The 21068-nt window shown below is 37.7% G+C and overlaps 1 protein-coding gene across 7 annotated transcripts in view; it reads right to left on the minus strand.

The window, feature by feature from the left end:
* Window positions 1–21068, minus strand: part of LOC127659275 (unconventional myosin-Ib-like) — a 130923-nt gene that overhangs the window by 40697 nt on the left and 69158 nt on the right. For all 7 annotated transcript variants that reach the window (XM_052149023.1, XM_052149021.1, XM_052149022.1 and 4 more), the window contains exons 7-13: window positions 17856–17919; window positions 11944–12042; window positions 11499–11602; window positions 7369–7516; window positions 5190–5308; window positions 2920–3006; window positions 2315–2380 (exon numbers count right to left, since the gene is read on the minus strand). In XM_052149023.1, the coding sequence (XP_052004983.1) occupies window positions 2315–2380; window positions 2920–3006; window positions 5190–5308; window positions 7369–7516; window positions 11499–11602; window positions 11944–12042; window positions 17856–17919 (687 nt within the window). The remainder of the gene's footprint in view (window positions 1–2314; window positions 2381–2919; window positions 3007–5189; window positions 5309–7368; window positions 7517–11498; window positions 11603–11943; window positions 12043–17855; window positions 17920–21068) is intronic.

A 21068-nucleotide genomic window follows, 5' to 3' on the forward strand; every position in this document is an offset into this window, starting at 1 on the left:
ACCCACCGACCAAATGATAACACTGCTAACAAATGCATGACGCAAACTAAAACACAACACACCATAAAGCAGTTCACAAACACAGAAATTGTCACAACCATTACTAAGTGCCTTCCTATAGGTATCTCTATAAGCTGGATTTGATCATTTTGCACACTTTGTAATTCTCAAAAAGGACAAAACGTTTTGGTTTGTCAGAGAAAACGTTGTGGATTCATGGCCTTGGCTAATGAGATGACGTACAAATGCTGTATATCTATATACATAAAAAATACAATAAAAAAAACACTGAACAAAGGGCGCCTCTTACAAAGCAGGCTTTCTTATGTCTTTATCGCTAAGATTAAACAAAGTCCAAGGCGTGCCATGGTACAATACACATCAAGGCTGTATAATCTTCTCTTTATCTTTTAAGAGGTGAATTTTTTAACCTCTTCACCAACGGTGAATCACTTATAAAAAAAAATGTCAAGGTTAAAAAAAAAAAAACATTCCACTCCCTTTATCATACTAAACAACAATTGCTGAACTTACTCCATTGCTGAATTGCTTAAAGCAATAGTAATGCTCAATGTCATTACTCCCTTTGGCTTGTGAAAATAGGTTAGTATGGCACTTTTTAGTGAAATGAATTAACAATCCTCCTCTTACTCTCCAAAATCTTTGTTTGTTTTATTTTTATTTTAGCATCCTGTCGCATGTTAGTCTCTGCAGCTAAAGCCACTGCAATCATCTGTACCTTACAGCCAACGCTGGCATCAGAAATAGCCTAAAATCACTTCCAATAGGCAGCATATGGCATTCTGAAAAGCACCAGCTCATTGTTTAACTTGACAATGCCAGTTTTATCCTGGCAAGCTTACAGAGAGTGTGCACTGGCACATCAGCCTGGAGTTGCAAAATTCCATGAGTAATAAGAGATGGAGCGGAAAAATCTACTGAAGGAATAATCTTGACAACTCTTGCATTTTCTGCCGCCCAAAAAGCTCAGAAGCCCTGCACCACTCTGACTGGTTTCAGTGACGCTTAAAGGAATAGTTCACCCCGCTCCCACCCAAAAAAACTAAAACAATAATTTATTGTCGCTCTAAACCCGCATGCTGATATTTTTTTCAAGAAGTTCTTTTCCATTAAACAACAGTTCATCGTGACTAAATGCTGTCAACCTCCAAGAAGGTCAGAAAACACCATAAAATAACCATAAAAGTAGTTCTAAAGTCTTCTGAAAACACATGCGAGGGAAATAAATTTAGGCTGTTATTCATAGAAAAATCATCCTTTTTGCCATAAAATAGTATTCTCCATCTTGCATTATCAAAAGCATCCACAAGAGCTGATGCCGTTGTTGACGTCCAACCTGTCGCGATGCGTCAAGGTATCAAATAGTGAATGAGATTTGAAAACTTTGGTAGGGAAGATTATCAGTGAATAATGACTTAAAATGTTGTACAAAAAAAATCTGCATAAAGATTCTTCAAGAACTTACCTTTTGGGTTCAATAGAAAAAAAAATTACAACATACAGGTTTGGAATGACACGAAGGTGAGCAATTAATTAATACAAAATGTTTGGGTGAACTATTACTTTCAGGTCTTCTACCATTCTTCTACAAATGCTTTAACATCAATTGCACCAGTCATACTAACAGTCATACTACTTGCACTAGAGGGAACACTGGCTTCAGGGTTGAGCGTACTGCTCTAACAGTGGCTTATGCTGCTGAGATATAAGAGCAGAATTAGGACTAGGATTAAAAGGCTAAAATCGCAGCATGCACACTGCCACAGGTTTTCCTCTGTAGTTCTACTTACTCCATTCTGTCGCCATGGCCACAACAACAAAAACAACATTCAGGAGAGAGTGACACAGTCAGACAGCAGAACACATGCGATGGACAAATGAAAATAAATGCAGAAAAAGGGGAACTGGCAGGCCCACAATGACTTTGATCAAAGTTCCTTGGGCACAGATTCTGTGTGGGCCTGAAAATTTGTCATCACAATGTTTGGGATTATTTTAAACATTTATGAGATTAAATCAGAATGAGTATGGGGAAAACAAAGTCATTTTCATTACCATATAATTAGCGTAAACAATAATATTCAGACATGGACAGATCTGTGTGCAAAAGATCATGTTTTTTCATCATTTATTAAACTGTAGGAATATAGAAACAACCAGAGCGATATCATTGAGCTTTCAGAAAATATGTAATAACCATGTAATAGTTTTGATATATGACAGCTCTTAATTTCATTTGATGTCTTCATGTGAGGGGCAGAATGCTGCAACAGTTTAAGACCAAATCTCTCACCTCAAAGATTTCAAAACCGTAAATATCCAGGACTCCCATGACTTTCTTCCGCGCTTTGGTTTGAGCCTGATCAGAACAGAAAAAACTGAATTAGTGCACATAGCTTTTATGCTACATATGCAAGAACGCTCCTGGGAATGCTTGGCCAACACACTGCAAGCATGGGAGACTTTTGTTCATACTGAATATAAATTCTTGTTTTTCTGTGGCGTTAACACACTCCAGTACTCAAGGGGGCGATAGAGTTGCCTTAATATCTGTGCCATTAAATCAGGTATTTTGTTATTATTCAGTAGATGAATATAAACATAGATTATAGTCCAAGATTTTCTTCAAACAGTTGCGCCACCATTACAGTAACTGACCTAAAAGAGAAAGACGACCGCAGAAGACGACCCCTTGTGATTATGCTGAAAATGCAACACGTATTTGCATTGCATTATGAATTGTTCTTTGAACACAATGACACAGCAATGCATGGCATCAAGCTTGCATAGTTAAAAGCATCTACGTTCAGGTTCTTGCATAATGTTCTGTTCAGGCCTTAAAATGCAGAGCAGAGATTAAATGTGAAATCTAGTTCAATAAAATCCAGCACGAATTACCTTAATGCTCTCATTGATTCGGTTCACCAGCCAACTGAACAGGCGGCTGTAGAGGTTTTTGGCAAGAGCATCACGGGCATAATAGGCCTGAAAGGAAGAAAAAAATACAGTCTATAATTACAAACAAAGTTCAGCCCATCTGGGTAATTAATTTAAATAAAACAATTCTGAGAATGTATTAGGAAGTGTATATCTTCTTAGGTCCTATTTCTATTAATTTGGAGGTTTACTACTTTTTGCTATATTTAAACTATATTAAAATGTAAGAACAAAAGTAACATTTAGGTTAACTAAATCTAAATTGAGGCATGTTTTACAATGATGATGCCTGATGTTTTGGTGTTTTTGAGTGTTGATGAAGTCAATGTGAATTCAGCTAAATCGACAGCATTTGTGGCATAGTACTGATTACCACAAAAATGGAGTTTGACTTGCCCAACCTTTTATTTATTTTTTAAAAGAAGCAGAAATCTGGGTTACAGTGAGGCACTTACAATGGAAGTGAATTGGGCCAATCCTTAAATGTTAAAATACCATTTCAATAGTACAGCCACAAAAGGTAACCAATAGCAATTTTATGATGTAAATGTCAACAACCCCTAAAACACCTGTCAAAATGTAACAATTTTAGAGATCAAATAATAAAGGTTTTGAGTTATAACAGAAGAATTAATGTACACTGGCAGCCAAAAGTTTGGAATAATGTACAGATTTTGCTGTTTCAGAAGTAAATTGGTAATTTAATTCACCAAAGTGGCATTCAACGGATCACAAAAGTATAGTCAGGACATCACTGATGTTAAAAACAGCACCATCACTATTTGAAAAAAGTCATTTTGATCAAATCTAGACAGGCCCCATTTCCAGCAGCCATCACTCCAACACCTTATCCTTGAGTAATCATGCTAAAATGCTAATTTGGTACTACAAAATCACTTGCCATTATATAAAACACAGCTGAAAACTATTTGGTTTGTTAAATTAAGCTTAACATTGTCTTTGTGTTTGATTTTGAGTTACCACAGTATGCAATAGACTGGCATGTCTTGGCAAAAATGGAAAAAAAGAAACATCTTTCTCTAGAAAGTTGTCAATCAATCATTGTTTTGAGGAATGAAGGCTATACAATGCTTGAAATTGCCAAAGAACTGAAGATTTCATACAAAGGTGTACACTACAGTACAGTCCTCAAAGTCAAAGGACAACTGGCTCTAACAAGGACAGAAAGAGATGTGGAAGACCAGATGTACAATTAAACAAGATGATAAGTACATCAGAGTTTCTAGTTTGAGAAATAGTCCTCAGCTTCACTGCATTCTACACGCTCAACACCAGTTTCATGTACAACAGTGAAGAGAAGACTCAGGGGTGCAGGCCTTATGGGAACAATTGCAAAGAAAAAGCCACTTTTGAAACAGAAACCAAAAATAAAAGGTTAGAGTGGGCAAAGAATCACAGACATTGGACAACAGATAATTGGAAAAGAGTGTTATGGATCTTAACCCCATTGAGCTTTTATGGGATCAACTATAATGTAAGGTGCGTGAGAAGTGCCCGACAAGACAGCCACATCTATGACAAGTGCTACAGGAAGTGTGGAGTGAAAGCTGTCATTGCTGCATGTGAAGGATTGTTTTATGAGAACACTTTGAAGTAGTTTAATATTTTTTTTTTAATTGGCATAGTAATTTTTCACATTATTATTGTCCTGACTACCGGTATACATTGTAATCAGTTGAATGGTAAAAGTACCAATTTCTTTCCATAAGAGCAAAATCTGTACATTATTCCAAACTTTTGGCTGCCAGTGTGAGTGCTTTTATTAAATTATAAGCTTCACATTTCAAAAATTGGCCCCATTCACTTCCATTCTAAGTGCCTGCCTCATTGGAACCTCGAGTTATCCTTTTTTTTTGTTTTTGTTCTTTGAACCACTGAATCAGTCTTGAATCGATAAATTGAAATAATTTGAATTTATTGATGGGAATCAACTAACCTGAAATCTGTTGTTGCTATTGAAGTTTAAATCAGAGACGCTATTAATGCTCTTGTATTTGAGTCTCGAGACAAGGAAGATCATGTAACTAGTCTAATAAAACACTCTTAATGGCCAAATAAATGGTGCATTAAAATCACTATTCACAATTCTGCTAAAAATATTTTGCCAGAAAATTAATTGTGAATAAAGCCCTACTCCACTATGGAATTTTTGAAGCTGAATCTTTTGTCACTTTTGTAATATTTGGAAGTGCGAGGGGTGATGTGCTGACCTGAGCCACATTGAGTGAGGTAGAAACCTTCTCCATCTTAGCCTCCAACGTACGAAAGCTGAACGCTCTCTCCAGCACTGACTGATCAATGCCCAGCAGCTCACACATCTCCTTCAGGTCTGACAAAGAAAACAAAACACAAACCCAGGCAGATCAGATTAAACATTTATTTATGGAGAGACTAGACAGACAATTTGTTACGTAACGAAAACAAATTCTTCAAAACTTAGAACAAGATAATGCAAAAATAAATCGGGTGTTATGGCTGGTTGCAAGGGCATGGCTAGGGAGTTGCTATGGTGTTCGTGAATGGTTGTTTGTTGGTCAGAGTCAAAAGTGTCCACCCCAATGTCTCTACCTTATTCAGGTGCTGAGATATGGCTGGGGACCTCAGTGACACTACATGGGGTCTTATTTTTCAAAAAATCCTTAAGTCAGAGCAATAACATTACTGGTACCAAGCTAAAGCAATTGGACATTTGTTTTTTACTTTTGTACTATGAACTATTCTGGTTCTGTGTTGTGTTACTATTCGATGTCAAATGTAAAATCTGGGTCCTGAAGCAACACCAGCACTGTCCTGGGGGTCAAGGTTAGACGTATGATACCTGCCAAGCCCCTTGACAGGTAGAAGGTTAAGCTAAAGAGCACTTTAAAAGTGCTTCTCCCTAGGATTTTTAAGAGGATCTGAACACCAGGTATATCGCCTCCTTCATTCCAAACACCATCTCAATCAATCTCATCAAGGCCCATAGCAGTCGGGTTAAAAGGGCAGAGGAAAGCACATTACTGCTAATGGGTTTAAGCACAGCAGATAAACCAGACACTGGAGTATATAAATGGAGGTGTTGACGGAGACTGCTGTGTTTAGTCTGGACTGGCCACTACACTCAACATAGGAAACTGCCAGAACAACTGTTCTTAACAGTTCTCACATCACATAATACACTCATATGCAGGAACAAATAACTAATATTTATGAACTTGGCAGTCTCCACGAGTGATTTTACAAGACACACACACACACAAAAATAACAGAAAATGTGTAAAGACAATATAGTGTACAGAAAGTACAGTACAAAAAATATGTGCAGACACTTTCACAGAAACAAATGATAGCGGAATATAGCTAATTATTTAGAGAAAGTGTTTTCCAATTTTGTGTGCCTTTATTTTGAATAATCCTGCTGTGAGACAAATGCATTTTTTAAAGTACAATTATTCCACATCTAAATTAATACAAGGTCATAAGAGCAGCATTCATAATATTAGTTTTAGATGAATTATAGCTTGTCGCATTGCATGAAACTACTGAAACTGCTTGAAATGTCATGTCAACTACCTATTAGCCAAGTAGGCTTCAGGCTACAGAAACGTGCAAAAGTTTCAGAAGGCTTATGTAAGATTTATTTGTTCCAAGCTAGGGTTATCTGGGTAATTATCCATGTGATGTTCAATGATCAGGTAAAACCAACTGCAAGCATTTATAGTGTTAAATTAATAACCATTGACATATCAATAGATGGCAGTAGTGCTCAACCTGGTGAACATCTACAGGCACTGAAACATTCAAGACCAAATTACATGCTACTTATATTTAATATTTGATTTTCCATGCTAGAGGCAAAATATATTATTGTTGTTATCTAATATTGATTGTGACATTTGCCTGCACATGCTAGAATGGTTTGCTTTTGAGCAAAGCACCTTCCTTATACAAATCAGAGGTTTAGAAATGTAACATAAGCATGCAGTTGTACAATGGACATTATTAGACTATACACGTACTGTATTCAATTTGATGCAAATGAAAACAAGGCTGTGCGAGATACAGTAGATATACAGTCCATCCATAGGATCTAGATTCATTTGGAAGGGAATTAATTGTTCCCACAATCATGTAAAATAATGATTTATGGGTCCTGAGTCACATCTAGTTTTCACAAACCACCATTTCCAAAGCTTTTCTGGAAAGGTTATTTTGGGAAGACATTTTCAGTATTTAGTCGGCAGAATGTTCAACACAAAGATACACAACAGAATAATCCACTGAACGCATTGTACTACTATACCTCACAGCCTTGCTTTCATTCATTTAAAATCGAATATGGTGTCTACTGAAAAAAGTCCATACCTAATAAGATCTATTAAAAAAAGCTTTGATAGGAAATGCAATCACCATTCTTGTCCTTGACTTGACTCTCATCGAAGCCGTTGACACGAGACTCTGGTTTGAACTCTATGTTTCCCAGCTTGAGGACAGCAGCCACAAGTTCCAGGACTGACTGAACTTCATCCTCCATGAAGCCCACGATCTGCATGGCATTCTGGATGAACAGAGGAGAACATGTCTTCAGTCATTAGTAGTCTGGTGATGGGCATTTAACATGGAGGTACTTATGCAGGCTTCTGTTTAGGAATAGACTGGCCCGTACCCACACCACTAATGGACGGGCTGAGGGTGTGAGCAACAAGCTAGAGTGACATTATGACATTTCCATCACAATATACAAACTTGGAACCTTGGAGGTGCTCTTAATAATCCTATTAACATTTGTCTAAGAAAATCTGTGAAATAAATCAAATTATATTTAGGACAATAAAATTTTTGCACTGTGATTATTTTCATAATAATTAAACATGTTTTCCTCACAAATTTTCAAAAGAGCACATACAGTATATCTGAAAGTATTGTGAAAGTATTCTTTAGTTTTTTTTTTGTAATTCCAGTGATTCTCAATATTACACTTAAAATCAATGTAACACCAGAATAATTTACCGGGTACTAAATATTATGATGTATGATAACAAATGCTGCCATGATGTATACATGTTTAGACAGACAGATAGACCAACTGGCAGAAAGACAGACAGAGTGATAGACCGACCAACAGCTAGGCCGACCGACAGACAGAGAAACCGACAGATCGACCGACTGATAGATAGATAGATACTGTATAATATATATATACACACACACACACACACACACACACACACACACACACACACACACACACACACACACACACACACACACACACACACACACAGAGAGATAGAGAGACAAACAGACAGGCCGATTGACATAGACAGATAGATATATAGTACAGACAGACAGACGGATGGATGGACGGATGGATAGAAAAAGATTAGAGGGATAGACAAGAGAAAGAGAAACAAACTGACTGACTGACTGAATGACCGATAAAGACCGACAGACAGATAGAGATAGATTAAAAGACAAACCGACAGAAACACAGACAGATAGATAGAGACAGACAAACAAACCGACAGACAGACAGACAGACAGACAGACAGACAGACAAACTGAGAAACAGCCAGCCAGCCCGACATTGACAGATAGATATATAGATACAGACAAACCGACAGACCAACATAGATAAACATACAGACAGATAGATTGACAGACCGACCGATATAGATAGACAGACAGATAGAGATAGATAGAAAGACAGACCGACCAGCCGACTGACTGACAGAAACAGATAGACAGACAGAGAAACAGCCAGCCAGCCCAACCGACCGACCAACATAGACAGCTAGATATATAGATAAACAGAGAGACAGACAAACAGATAGATAGAAACAGACAGACAGACCAATGGATGGATGGATGGATGGATGGATGGACAGACAGATAGACTTCATTTTCTTTATGAAAAATACAATTTCTAATTTCTTTATGGAGGAAATATGACAGGACATGTTTTCAACAGTTCTCGCGATATTCGCCTCAAAAAGTTTGACAGTACTGCGTTAATATATATTTTTTATTTTAAGCATCATCATATCATAATTTCTCATGTTACTTGTGCCACAATAGCATGTGCTAATATTTGTTCTGGTAAAGCCACAAATTCTGCTTTAAATGTCATGGAAGCAATGATAATGAACGTGTGGAGAAGCAATTAAAAATGATTTGATACCATCCTCCCCATTTTCATTTTGAAATGACAGGCATATTGTGTCTTTACAAACAAATGTTTTCTGCTGAGTTTTGTATTGTATACAGCCTACCACTAACAGCAACCATCCTCCCTTGTGGAAGTGTTTACTGTCTCCTTCACAAAGAGCCTTATTTATACTTAACCTTATAAACTACATCTGCCTACACTGCAGAAAAGACATGTTTGTAATTAATTAAATGTGACTCCCCAGGCAAGAGGTTAAGAGACAATGCCAGAGGCCGGTGCTTGCTGAGTTGCAGTGTTCTGATGTTAGCATGGAGCTAAGCTTAGAGGGCTATTGTTCACCAATAATGTGGGTTGCATTGTTTGCTGAGACACAGACATTCTCCTCTCATTTCCAGAACACGTCAGGCAGAGAATGTGTCTGAAGAGGGGGTTACAATATAGATGGCCCGCGGCCAGAGAAGTTTGAGCGATTTGATGGAACAGTCACTTGCCTAATCGGCCAGTGCTGCATTTATGTCGCCAATTCAGTTTGTGCAAGCATAGAGCTGTTGTTGAGAAAGCAGACAACAACAGAGTGAGCAGAGGTGCAAAAGAGTGAGGGGGTGTTCACACATTCACGCAGTTCACAACCCAATTTACTCCATAATCAAGTGTATTTCAGTGAAATGGATATGCAAGAAGAAAAAATTTAGGGCAGAACTTTTATCCACTGGGAATTGTTTGGATCACGTAAAGTGGCCGTTACATGCCAGAATGGAGTCAGGCGGTTGGAGAAGAGGAGTTGAGAAGTAAAAGGGATTTGTGACATTAATCAAAAAGCAAAGTTGTTTCAGGGGCTGAACAGGTTATTACATTTTTACAGATAAAGATACTTTGTGAAGATAAACCTTAATTCGAAGTCACGTGCACTGATGATTTCTATACAATAAGCTCAGGAATGTGAAAGAACACAACAGAACAATGTGCGATGCATTGTTTAGCCCTGCAAAGGCAATCCACCTAAACGTTTCATCCTCTGCATGGCGCATTTTCATACCATTACGTGCACATGAGAAAAAGATAGATGCACTTCACAAGTCAGCTGTGAATGGAATTCCCCCTTAAATGAACCGTCCCTGTTGTTTGAATGAAGCTCAAATTGCATAACGACACATGCCGAGTGTACTGCCGAGATGAAACTCCACCTCAGTGGGGTAAAGGATTCTCTTATCCAGTAAAGCTGGGAGATAAGGTGCTTTGCTATCATCTCATCATTCAGGGCACTAAAGATCTGAGCTAATCCCAAGATGCTCTGAGCCAATGACTCACATGCTATAATGTGCCTGTACCAGTGTTTGGGAAGTTACCTTGAAACTGTAACAAGCTACTCAATATGCAAAGTGGTAAAGTAGGGGATATTAGGCACTTTCCCATCTACAGTCCTAGTACTTTTCCCTAAGTACATTTCTAGATGAGAATTTTCCCGTTGCACTCGCTCTCAACAAAGAATGCCCGTGCCCGTTTAGCGACATCATCCAGTATCGACCATTTTATATTCTGACGATTTTTGCATGGACGTTTCAAAAGCAACAACAACAACAAAATCAACAACACTGATGGAGGACGCCAGGATCAGAGCTACAATTTTATTTGTTTAGGGCTGTTTTATATGAACTTTGGCTGCATTGGAAAACGTAGGCAGCTGCCTTATCAGTTAATGGTTTAAACAACAGTGTTTTTGGATGAATGGAACTCTAAACAGTTTAAAAAGCACCCTATTTCATCCTACCTACATCCATCCTTATACAGCCTCTGAAGGCAGCATTTTCCAGTTTTCAGACACAGCCTGTGTTTTCAGGTTACCGTTTAAACTGGGCTGGCGAGCCATGCATGCGGTGCTCCGTGCTGCAGCCCGAGTGAGAGATGAGATAGCGAAAGAGTGCTTTAATCATGCAGCACATGCTGAACTCAGTGGACAACATGTTTAAAATGCACTATAAAACTATTTATCAACACAATCTTTTACAAGGCTTTTATGACTCAACATAAATTACCAAACAGAAATATTCTTTGACTTAAAAAAGATGTCTTGATAAAAGTTAACCACGCAGTAAAAGGCACGCAATACTTACCTCATGTAAACTAGATTTAATGACGTTTAGTGTACAATAAAGTTCAATTATCCACTCTCGATAAACATCTGAATATTTATATCTGTCATACCAGGAAAACGTTGATTTAGCAATCAAGAAATCACTTATTTTCTTTGTAGTCAGTATTTGTGAGTCACAAAAACAATCAGTTGAGGATCCATGTTAGGCTGACACACTAATCAGCGTTTGAACAGATCATAATGTTTTATATTAATATTAACAAGCATGAGCAAACTCACTCTGACTGTCCTGAAACTTGCAGCATCGTCCAGTCCATTGACAGTTGCTGAATCTAGACTTAGGTAGTTGTATTTACTGAAGTCTCGGTTCAGCTTCAATTTTTCTGAAATAAGAACACAATCATTAGTTTTATCAGGCTTTTGTACCAGTGTATTAGCTAACCCATAAGGCCCAGTGGCCATTAGATTGGGTTACTGCTGTGAGGTATTGTGCTCTGCTAACCCCTTTGATGCCTAGAATCAAAGCTTGTTATTGCATTCTCTTTCATTAACAATGTCATACAATGGCTATTGTCCAATGGGGTGTAAACAAACCACGAATGAACCAACAATTCTTTTCTCAGAGCCTTTAAGGTACCCCTGAATGTGTTCAATAATGTTTTCCACATTATGTTCTGAATAAATGTAGATTGCACATGTAAGTGATCTGTTAGTGTTGTCTTACTGAGTGTGTCTTCTGATGCCCCAGACAGCAGCTGGTAAAAGATGTGGAAATTCCTCTCTCCTCTGGGCTGCTTTACCACACGGGATTTCTCCAAGAGATCTATGAAAGGGAAATATTAAAGCACAAAACATTATATGAGAGTTTACAGTTGACTCGCTCGCCTAAACAGAGTGCCACAGTAGGGTTCTGGAAGTAATCCCATCCATTTTCTTACAGATCAATTAGTTTAGGACAGACTAAACAGGAGCTCAAAGGAGGTTAAGCGATGGTAGAGTACTGTAGAAGCCACAAGTGAGTGATTTCAGCTTCAGTTTTAACTAATCAAGTGTAAAAATCAAATTCCCGGTAAAGAACTACACTACCCATAATCCTGAAGAGAGCTCCACCAATCAGAGAAGTCGCTGATACTATGGAAACTAATTGCTAAAAGAGCTCAGCAGTGACTGCCCACTCCCATGAAGCACTGCAGATTAACTAACGATCAAACTTCTATAGTTGTGTGTTTGCAAATTTTGCAATATATTTCAATTATGTTGCATTTCATTCATATAATCAATGAAAAAGCCATTAATATAATTCACAATGCTTTCAAGGGTACGCAGTTAATTCCACAAAGTAATTAATGTGCATAAGAATCTAAATCTCATACTTTTGCTTTGTTGAAATATTATGATTCATCATGGAGCTGGTTGGTTTGGTTCAAGGCTTTGAACTGTCTGAATTATTTTTTTAAATGCCTATGGAGAAAATGCATGGGGAAAACACTTCTGGAACTGTGTACCGTTCACTGGTTGTGCAACACTATTTAGTTATCTTGTAAAAAGAGAATCAATAGTCAATATAGTCAACTATTATAACAAAGTTATCATTTTCATTGAATACATATATTGAATGTAATGCGAGTCATTTGCAAGGGCTTATCTCATATTATGTACAGATCAGACCCCTCAACATTCATTTCAGAGAAAAACTAAGGTCTCTTACTGTTTACAGTACAGTATTGCAGATTGAATATATACGTATCCATGGTGATGCTTTCATTGTTCATTGTACTCAGTGTGAGCTGAGACAGGACATCTCACAGGAGATTTTCACGTGTGAGGGAGAGGGACGTGTCTCACCGCCTTCTCTGTGCACAAATGTGTGTCCAGTGGAAAACAGCAGCATCAGCTCACACAACCTTTATCACCTCATCATAAACGGCATTAATGAGGTTGAAATAAGATAAGATGATGCAGGGAGCATGGTTTGTCAGAGATAAAGCGCAAATAGGAAAATTATGAAGCAGAATTATCAATTAACTACTGATAATTCTGACAAAGATTGGCCAGGCAGCAATAAAACCTTTTTTGACAGTCCAAAAATGGAGAGTAGTACTGGGGGACATTTTGAATGTTTACGATAAGTTCACAAAGACTTTAACGTGCTTTTCATATGTCCATTACGTTTTCTAAGGTGTGCCATTAGACTCGTTCCACAATCTTTTTTTTGCCATTGTCTTGGTTTATTAGTATGAGAGCATCAATACATTTTAAAGATTAAAACTTAACAAAAGAGATGTCAGAGTTAGTCCAAACAGTCTGTTTCAATGAACAGGTTCATAACTCTGATTAAAGCATTCATTTGTACCTTCACTCAAATGTTCACTGAAGTTTCTGCATTCAATTTTTTGTATATTAAAATGTTGTTGTTCATTTCTATGTATTGGTATATTAATGCATCCAAATTAATTGCATTCAATAAATTGACAACATCTTTAACTAGATTTATACTCTATTGTACTTCTGTTTTACACCTTAAATGTTGAATGTGGCTCGACTGTGAACTGAATTAAACATTTAATCAACTGTGGTTATATCCAGCTCTAATAGGCAGTCTATAATCGAGTAACTCATTCATTTAGAGTTGTCTGTGATAGATTGCTGGAGGAAACAAATTCTTAATGGCTCATTTGGTTCATTATAAAGCCAAGATGGCAATGCAAATTAGTCCTGGAAAGAGCAGTTACAGTTGTGGCAAATGACTTCTACAGCAGTGGATCAGTGGCTTTGGGCCACAAGCTCATCAATACTTTATAGGCATATTAAACATCTCCTGTTGTGGAATCTGCCTGAACAGTAATCAAACACTTAAGAGTATCCTCTGTCTCTGTCTCTCTGTCTCTCTCTCTCTTTCAGAGATGAATGATCTTGTGGTCTTGTCCGAGGCAGGATGAGGCAGAGGAACGCAGGAATGTTCTGTGCCTGAGGGAACTCCACTCTGACCTTCCACCTTCAGTAAAATTGAAGACCTCAGTTCCAGCAAAATTCCAGTTATTGCCAGTTACTTCTTGTGGTAGGGTGGAGGGCGGGGCAAGGTTGTGATGTGACACACCTGGCCCCTAATCAGGCTAATTAGCCCTCGAGGGGGAATCGGCTTGTCATGCCGGTTCTCGCCGCCTCCTTTCCATTAATCCCTTTACACTGGTGCCGAAATCCAGGAAGGAGGAGGGATGCGCCTTAGTGGAGTTCCACTACCATCCACATCACAGGAGCAGCCGCGACAACTTACCGTCTGCCAAAAACACGGCTGTCGTCCAATAGAAGGTGGAGGACTGGCCGAGGACCAAGCTACGGAGTATCGGAGAACCGACGAGTAAGTGTATTTTTTTCTCTCTCTCCTCTCAAATCTCCAACTGCCGCTCCGTGTTCGCCTTTCCCATTACTTATCTGCCTTACCTTCTGCTAATTATTCAGTCAACCTGAGCTCTATTCCAAAACCTAGTGAGCTGCCTAGCAGTCTGCTTGCTATATAGGCAGCTACATTCTAAAGGGCTGTTCACACAGTACACATTCTAGCGTTAAAACTTATCGCAATGCAAATAAACAGGGCATTAACTCCCATACACTGACCCAGACATTGATCAGCTACACAGCATATGAAATGGAAGAGAAAACATCTCGATTGAGTTTGTGGCATGGGGGCGTGGTCAAGTGTCTGTCTGTGGGAGAGGGAGAGTGGTAAGGCTCGTCACCTGGGATGTAATTACTCTAAAAACTGTCTCTCATTAAAGTGATGGTGAAGGGAGACATGATAAAGCATGCCAGAGCATCCGAGGGAGAGAGAGAGCATCATTGTCACCTTTCCGGTGCCTTACCTCTCTATCTGTCCCACAGTCAGACACATGTCCACACCCCCCATGCCACAGAGTTATTCTCAGTGCATCATGGAATTGGGCAGTTTTTAAGACAATTAAGCTGAAATATTGCGGATTGTTGGCTACAGCAGAAGCATATAGCATGGATTAACAACCTTGGAGCACATGAAAAGGTCTGTCTTTCAAGATTTATAAGTTCATTGCTCAAGATCAATTCACCTATGGAAATAATTCGTATGATTTTTACTTTATGGAACCAGAAAAAATGGATATTATAATCTTGCTAAGCTAACAATACAATACTCTAATGAACATAAAAAAACATAGCATAGATAAATATTGATCAATATAATTAATTTGAAATTTGATTGAGCCATTTTTATATCAACAAATTGCAGTATTGAATGAATTAAATATAGACATAACACACTAAAATTGGTCTATCAGAATTTGGCCTAAACAATGTATATTATACGCAAGGCAGCATAATGTTTCTGCCTACCTTATATAATGGCCATCCTGTCAAGAGTGCACTGCACATGCCTTAAAATTCTGTCAAGGTTGGCTGCTCACCAGGTTTTGGATCAGAAATACTGTGTATGACGTGTTCGTTCAAATAAAATAGCTTCTAGTTATTTGTGATGTGGAATCAGATGACTCTTAGATGTTGTTTTGTACTTTAAAGGAAAGCCCTCAAGCATCATAAAGTCCTTAGAATCCTGTTACAGCCTGTCTGTGGACATGAAACCTTGTCGTTTTCAAGCTTTCCAGTTGGATCTCTTGATTTGATAAAGATGTAACAGTTTAAACTAGACTGCATTTAGAACAATCGAACCTAAAGCGAGAACTGTAGGGATTGTTTTAAAGCACTTCCAATAAAACAGTGGAAAAGTACTGTAAAATTTTGCTTACACTTCGTGTGTTTCACTATATTTGTTTGTGAAGTCAAAATAACCGTTAACTGGAAACAGACAAATTCTCACTGTCCTTAGGAACAGTTGGTCTCCAAAACCAAATGAGCTGCCTTGCTGTCTACCTACATAGGCAGAGCTCTGCCTTCTTAGGTAGCATCCAAGCTGAAATGGACCCTCATAAGCAAGCAGTTTGGAAACCTCTACATAGGCAGCAACTCTGTGCATCATACAATGAACATTTCTAACGCAATCTCAACACAGTTGAATTTGCCATTGGCATGTTGCCAAGCTAAAGTCAGTATACTCTAATTAGCATAAAAATATATACCGCTTCCAAATATTGGGCAAAAGTGTCCTTATTTATAGTCCCTTTTGATTCAATCAATACATTAATTATTGTCGATGAATGAATTTTAATTATAAATAAAAATGTCTTCGTCCACCATCTTGGATGACATTTTTAATTAAACTTGTCACAATTATTGGATTCCTGCATTGCGCCTGACAGGCTGATCAGCATTGTTATGTGGCCAAGCTTTTTGTACAACCTTTGGTGTCAGGAACGTGTCTATGTTGCCTTAAAATACTGCCCATAGGAAGCTCACTAGGTTTTGGATCAAAGTTTTGGATGATTCTGTTTGCATGTGCATGGAGTGAAAATGACAGATGGAGAGAGCGATTCAGTGTGATGTCACATCGACATCACTAATGTTGGCAAATTGATTAAATTCTCTATACTGTCCATCATGTGGATGGTGGCACACTAGCTGATTGATTAGTAACTCTAATGGCTATTTTTTCTAGGTTACAAACGCTTCTTGTCAATAAGCGAATGGACCAATGTACCAATGGACTGTCAACACTTAAACTAGTGTTGATGAATTATTTCTCAGTTTCAAGTGGTCCTACTTTCATTTTCATTTAAACACTTTAAAAGTCACTTTTCAGAGTGGCAGGGTTACATTTGTGACCAGATATATGTTACTACAGCTAAGAATTTGATAGATACGAGAGAAATTATGCAGTAATATAAGGTTAGATGAAAACCAACTGCACAAGGGAGCATTTAGCCACAGTAAATATAGTAGACCACGTCAAGAGTATTTGTGCCAAGCCAAGTAGACTGTTGTAGGGATAGTTCACCCTAAAATGACAATTCTCTCATCATTTACTGACCCTCATGCCATCCCAGCTGTGTATGACTTTCTTTCTTTTGCAGAACACAATTGAAGATTTTCAGATGAATATTTCAGCTCTTTTGATCCATACAATGCAAGTAAATGGTGACCAAATCTCTGAAGGTCCAAAAAGCACATCAAGTCAGCATAGAAGTAATCCATATGACTCCAGTCATTAAATGATTGCCTTCTGAAGTGAACTGATAGCCGAGAAACAGATCAATATTTAAATAATTGTTTACTGTAAATTTGCACTTTTACATTGGAAGGGACTTTCACTTTCAGCCACCTACTGGTTGGGGGTGGTCAAAGTTGGAGATTTATAGTAAAAAATGTGACTTATAGATTGATCTGTTTTTAACCCTTACCTTTCATATCCCTTCTGAAAATATCGATTTAACCACTGGAGTCGCATGGATTACTTTTATGCTGCCTATATGCTTTTTGGACCTTCCGAGTTCTGGTCACCATTCACTTGCAACGTATGGACTGAGCTGAGGTATTCTTCTAAAAATGTTTGTTTGCTGCAGAAGTCAGTCATACACATCTAGGATCACATCTTGCATTAGGTAAATAATAGTAAATAATGAGAGAATTTTTATTTTTGGTTGAACTAATTCTTGAACTGTTCATGGACACCATTACAGGGACACTCTTCACCATCAAGCTTGTAATTATACTCACAATTACTGATGACTCCACCCAGGGGGTCTCCTTTGAAGTCAAACTCGATATCCATGTACTTCCCCTGAAGAAAGAAGAACTGGTGAGCAAATCACGAAAAAAAAACAGCATGTTGTGTTGGCTGATGTCATGCTTCTTTTTATTGTTGCTTAAAAGAGCCCTTCGTGTGGTCCAAATAAGAAAAAATGACCAACCAGATTTAAGAAGGGCATCCCTCCCCTATGACACTGCATCAAGGCCTTTAGAACTAGTGGCAGGCTTGCTGCAGAAAACCAGGTGGCTTTTATGTGGTTCTTGATGGCAGGAAAAGACACAGGACAATGAGGGCAGTGATCACTGCAAATCGGGCTGAAATTTGAGCCTTCTGAGAGGCAGAAGGGGAAAAAAAGGCTTTTCTTCCAAGCACAGGCCTGTTCATAGCACATGCTACCAATCATACATAGATCTGCAATTGAGTAATGGACTACTGTGGGAAAAAAAAAAAATTTTTTGGCTGCTGTAATGGTAAAATAAAGTTATTGTTGTTTTTTTGTCTTTGTCTTCACACACTATTTTGAAGTGGAACAGTAAGCTCAGTGTCTCTGGACCCGTTTCAATTTTTCCTTCTTTATTTATATTCAACAGCTCTTCAGTAGAAGCAAAATATAAGTGTGCAACTCTTTGTTTGATGGGAAAACTGCATGATAAAATGGTACTTGAGATACATAACTTTAACAAAGTGTGAAATCAAAAATTTAAATTTTTCAGCCGTTTAGGTTCCTGAAATATTTTTTCCCCGAAGTTTTGTTAGGGATTCCATAAAATAATTTTCACAATAAGTCATGAACAAAACCAACCAGCTCTGAGGTGAATCGCAACATTACACACTTTGATTTGAAGGAAGTACATGAAGGTACATGACTGGGTACAGCACCGCGAATGGAGAAATCCAATTAAAACCAATCGGATTACAATTTTTTTTTAATAAAAATATGAATAATAATAAAAAAGTTAAAACAACACAGACTGAAGGTTTCAACAACCATCAATTTAAAAGGTTTACAAGTTATAGTTAAAAATGATTTTGCCCATGAAAAAATAAATGTGATTTTTACAACTGCAACCAGACTGTTGCATTCAATTGATAAAAGTAGTTCTGTTCTAAAACCTAGTGAACTGCCCTGCTGTCTAGGCTGCTGCCTTCTAAGGCAGCATCCTAAAAAAAGTGGCATTTCTTAAGGACCTGATATACTTCAAGCAAAATCAAACATCGAGTGTGATGTCATTTCGAACAAAATATGTCCAAAAGGAGTTATTTTCCATGGTTGGAAACCGTTTGTCAAAGCGAACCCTCAGAAAAACGTCGTACCAGCTTCTAAACACCTTCATACTGTCATTGGTCCACATCATCAGTGGGTGTGACCCAGTGCTCCACCTACTTTGAGGCCGACAACCAATCCCGGTAATGTTGTTGAGTCTGATAAGATCAGTCAACATGAACACACCTTCGTAAAGGCTTGCCAAAATGGTGCAAACTTACTTAAATTTGTACAATCAACCATGTCTTGTGATCTTTTTTTTTTTTAAAGTTAGTTTGAAGAACCAAATATACTCAAATACTCTTGCCAATTCACTTTGTTGTTTAATATGCTGCTTCATCCATGTGGCGTCTGCAGCCAAAAACCATTCAATTATCTCATTCTACGAGTAGAATTGACATGGGATCAGTAAAAGACGCTGTTAAAGTTATACATATGCAGCAGATAATGTGTAGTTTGTTATTTTTACATTCTACATTTATGAAGCTAATTTGCTAACATGCTCTATGCAGACACAATATGCATCAGTTACCATCTGTTTATGTAATATATGATGACACTGATGCTACTGCAAATATGGGTGTAAAACGGAGTACCAAACAGACATAAATTAGCAGAATACAGACAGAATGATAATTGTGAGCTGTGTTGAATGACATTGTGTCTGTCCTCGTGGACAATGGAGTGCAACAACAGGGTCCAGGAAGTAACAATCACATTCATTTTCCCCATAAAAATAATGTATAAACCTTTTGAGACAGACCTATGAACTCAGTGCTATGCTAATAATAGTTCATACAAATATTTTTATGAATTATTTTAACCTCGTAAAAAAAGTTTAAACGCAAAATTTCCAGTTAAGAACTACAAAACCCATAATCCTAAAGAGAGTTCCACCAATCAGAGAAGTCACTGTTTTCATGGAAGTAATTTGAATGACGTAATCTGTTTGGTCTAAATATTTTGCAATTACCTTCAAATATATAGTTTTTATACACTTCGCTCCACTGGCGGCCAACATTTGGAATAATGTACAGATTTTGCTCTTATGGAAAGAAATTGGTACTTTTATTTACCAAAGTGGCATTCAGCTGATCACAATGTATAGTCAGGACATAAATAACGTGAAAAATTACAATTTATTACACTTTTCTTTTTGATTTTCTGTTTAAAAAGTGGCTTTTTCTTTGCAATTCTTCTTATTAAGACTGCACCCCTGAGTCTTCTCTTCACTGTTGTACATGAAACTGGTGTTGAGCGGGTAGAATTCAATGAAGCTGTCAGCTGAGGACATGTGTGGCGTCTATTTCTCAAACTAGAGACTCTGGTGTGCATATCCTCTTGTTTAGAGCCAGTTGTTCTTTGTCTTGGAAGACTGTAGTGAACACCTTTGTATGAAATCTTTCATTTTTGGGCAATTTCAGGCATTGTATGTGAGGTCAAAAATGGCAAAAATTAAACCGCTTTCTCTAGAAACTCATCAGTCAATCATTGTTTGGAGGAATGAAGTTGCTTAAAGACATGCCAGTCTATTGCATACTGTGGTAACTCAAAAACAAACACAAAGACAATGTTAAGCTTCATTTAACAAACCAAATAGTTTTCGACTGTGTTAGATATAATAGCAGGTGTTTTTCTATTACTAAATTAGCTATTTAACATGATTACTCAAGGATAAGGTGTTGGAGTGATGGCTGCTAGAAATGGGGCCTGTCTAGATTTGATCAAAATGACTTTTTTCAAATAGTGATGGTGCTGTTTTATACTTTGTGATCAGTCGAATGTCACTTTGGTGAATTCAATTACCAATTTCCTTTAGAAACAGCAAAATCTGTACATTATTCCAAACGTTTGTCTGCCAGTGTATATAATCTTTTGTACTTATAATAAATATCTATAAATCAATCGTTACATA

The sequence above is a fragment of the Xyrauchen texanus genome, chromosome 18, assembly GCF_025860055.1.
Source record: "Xyrauchen texanus isolate HMW12.3.18 chromosome 18, RBS_HiC_50CHRs, whole genome shotgun sequence".
NCBI lineage: Eukaryota > Metazoa > Chordata > Actinopteri > Cypriniformes > Catostomidae > Xyrauchen > Xyrauchen texanus.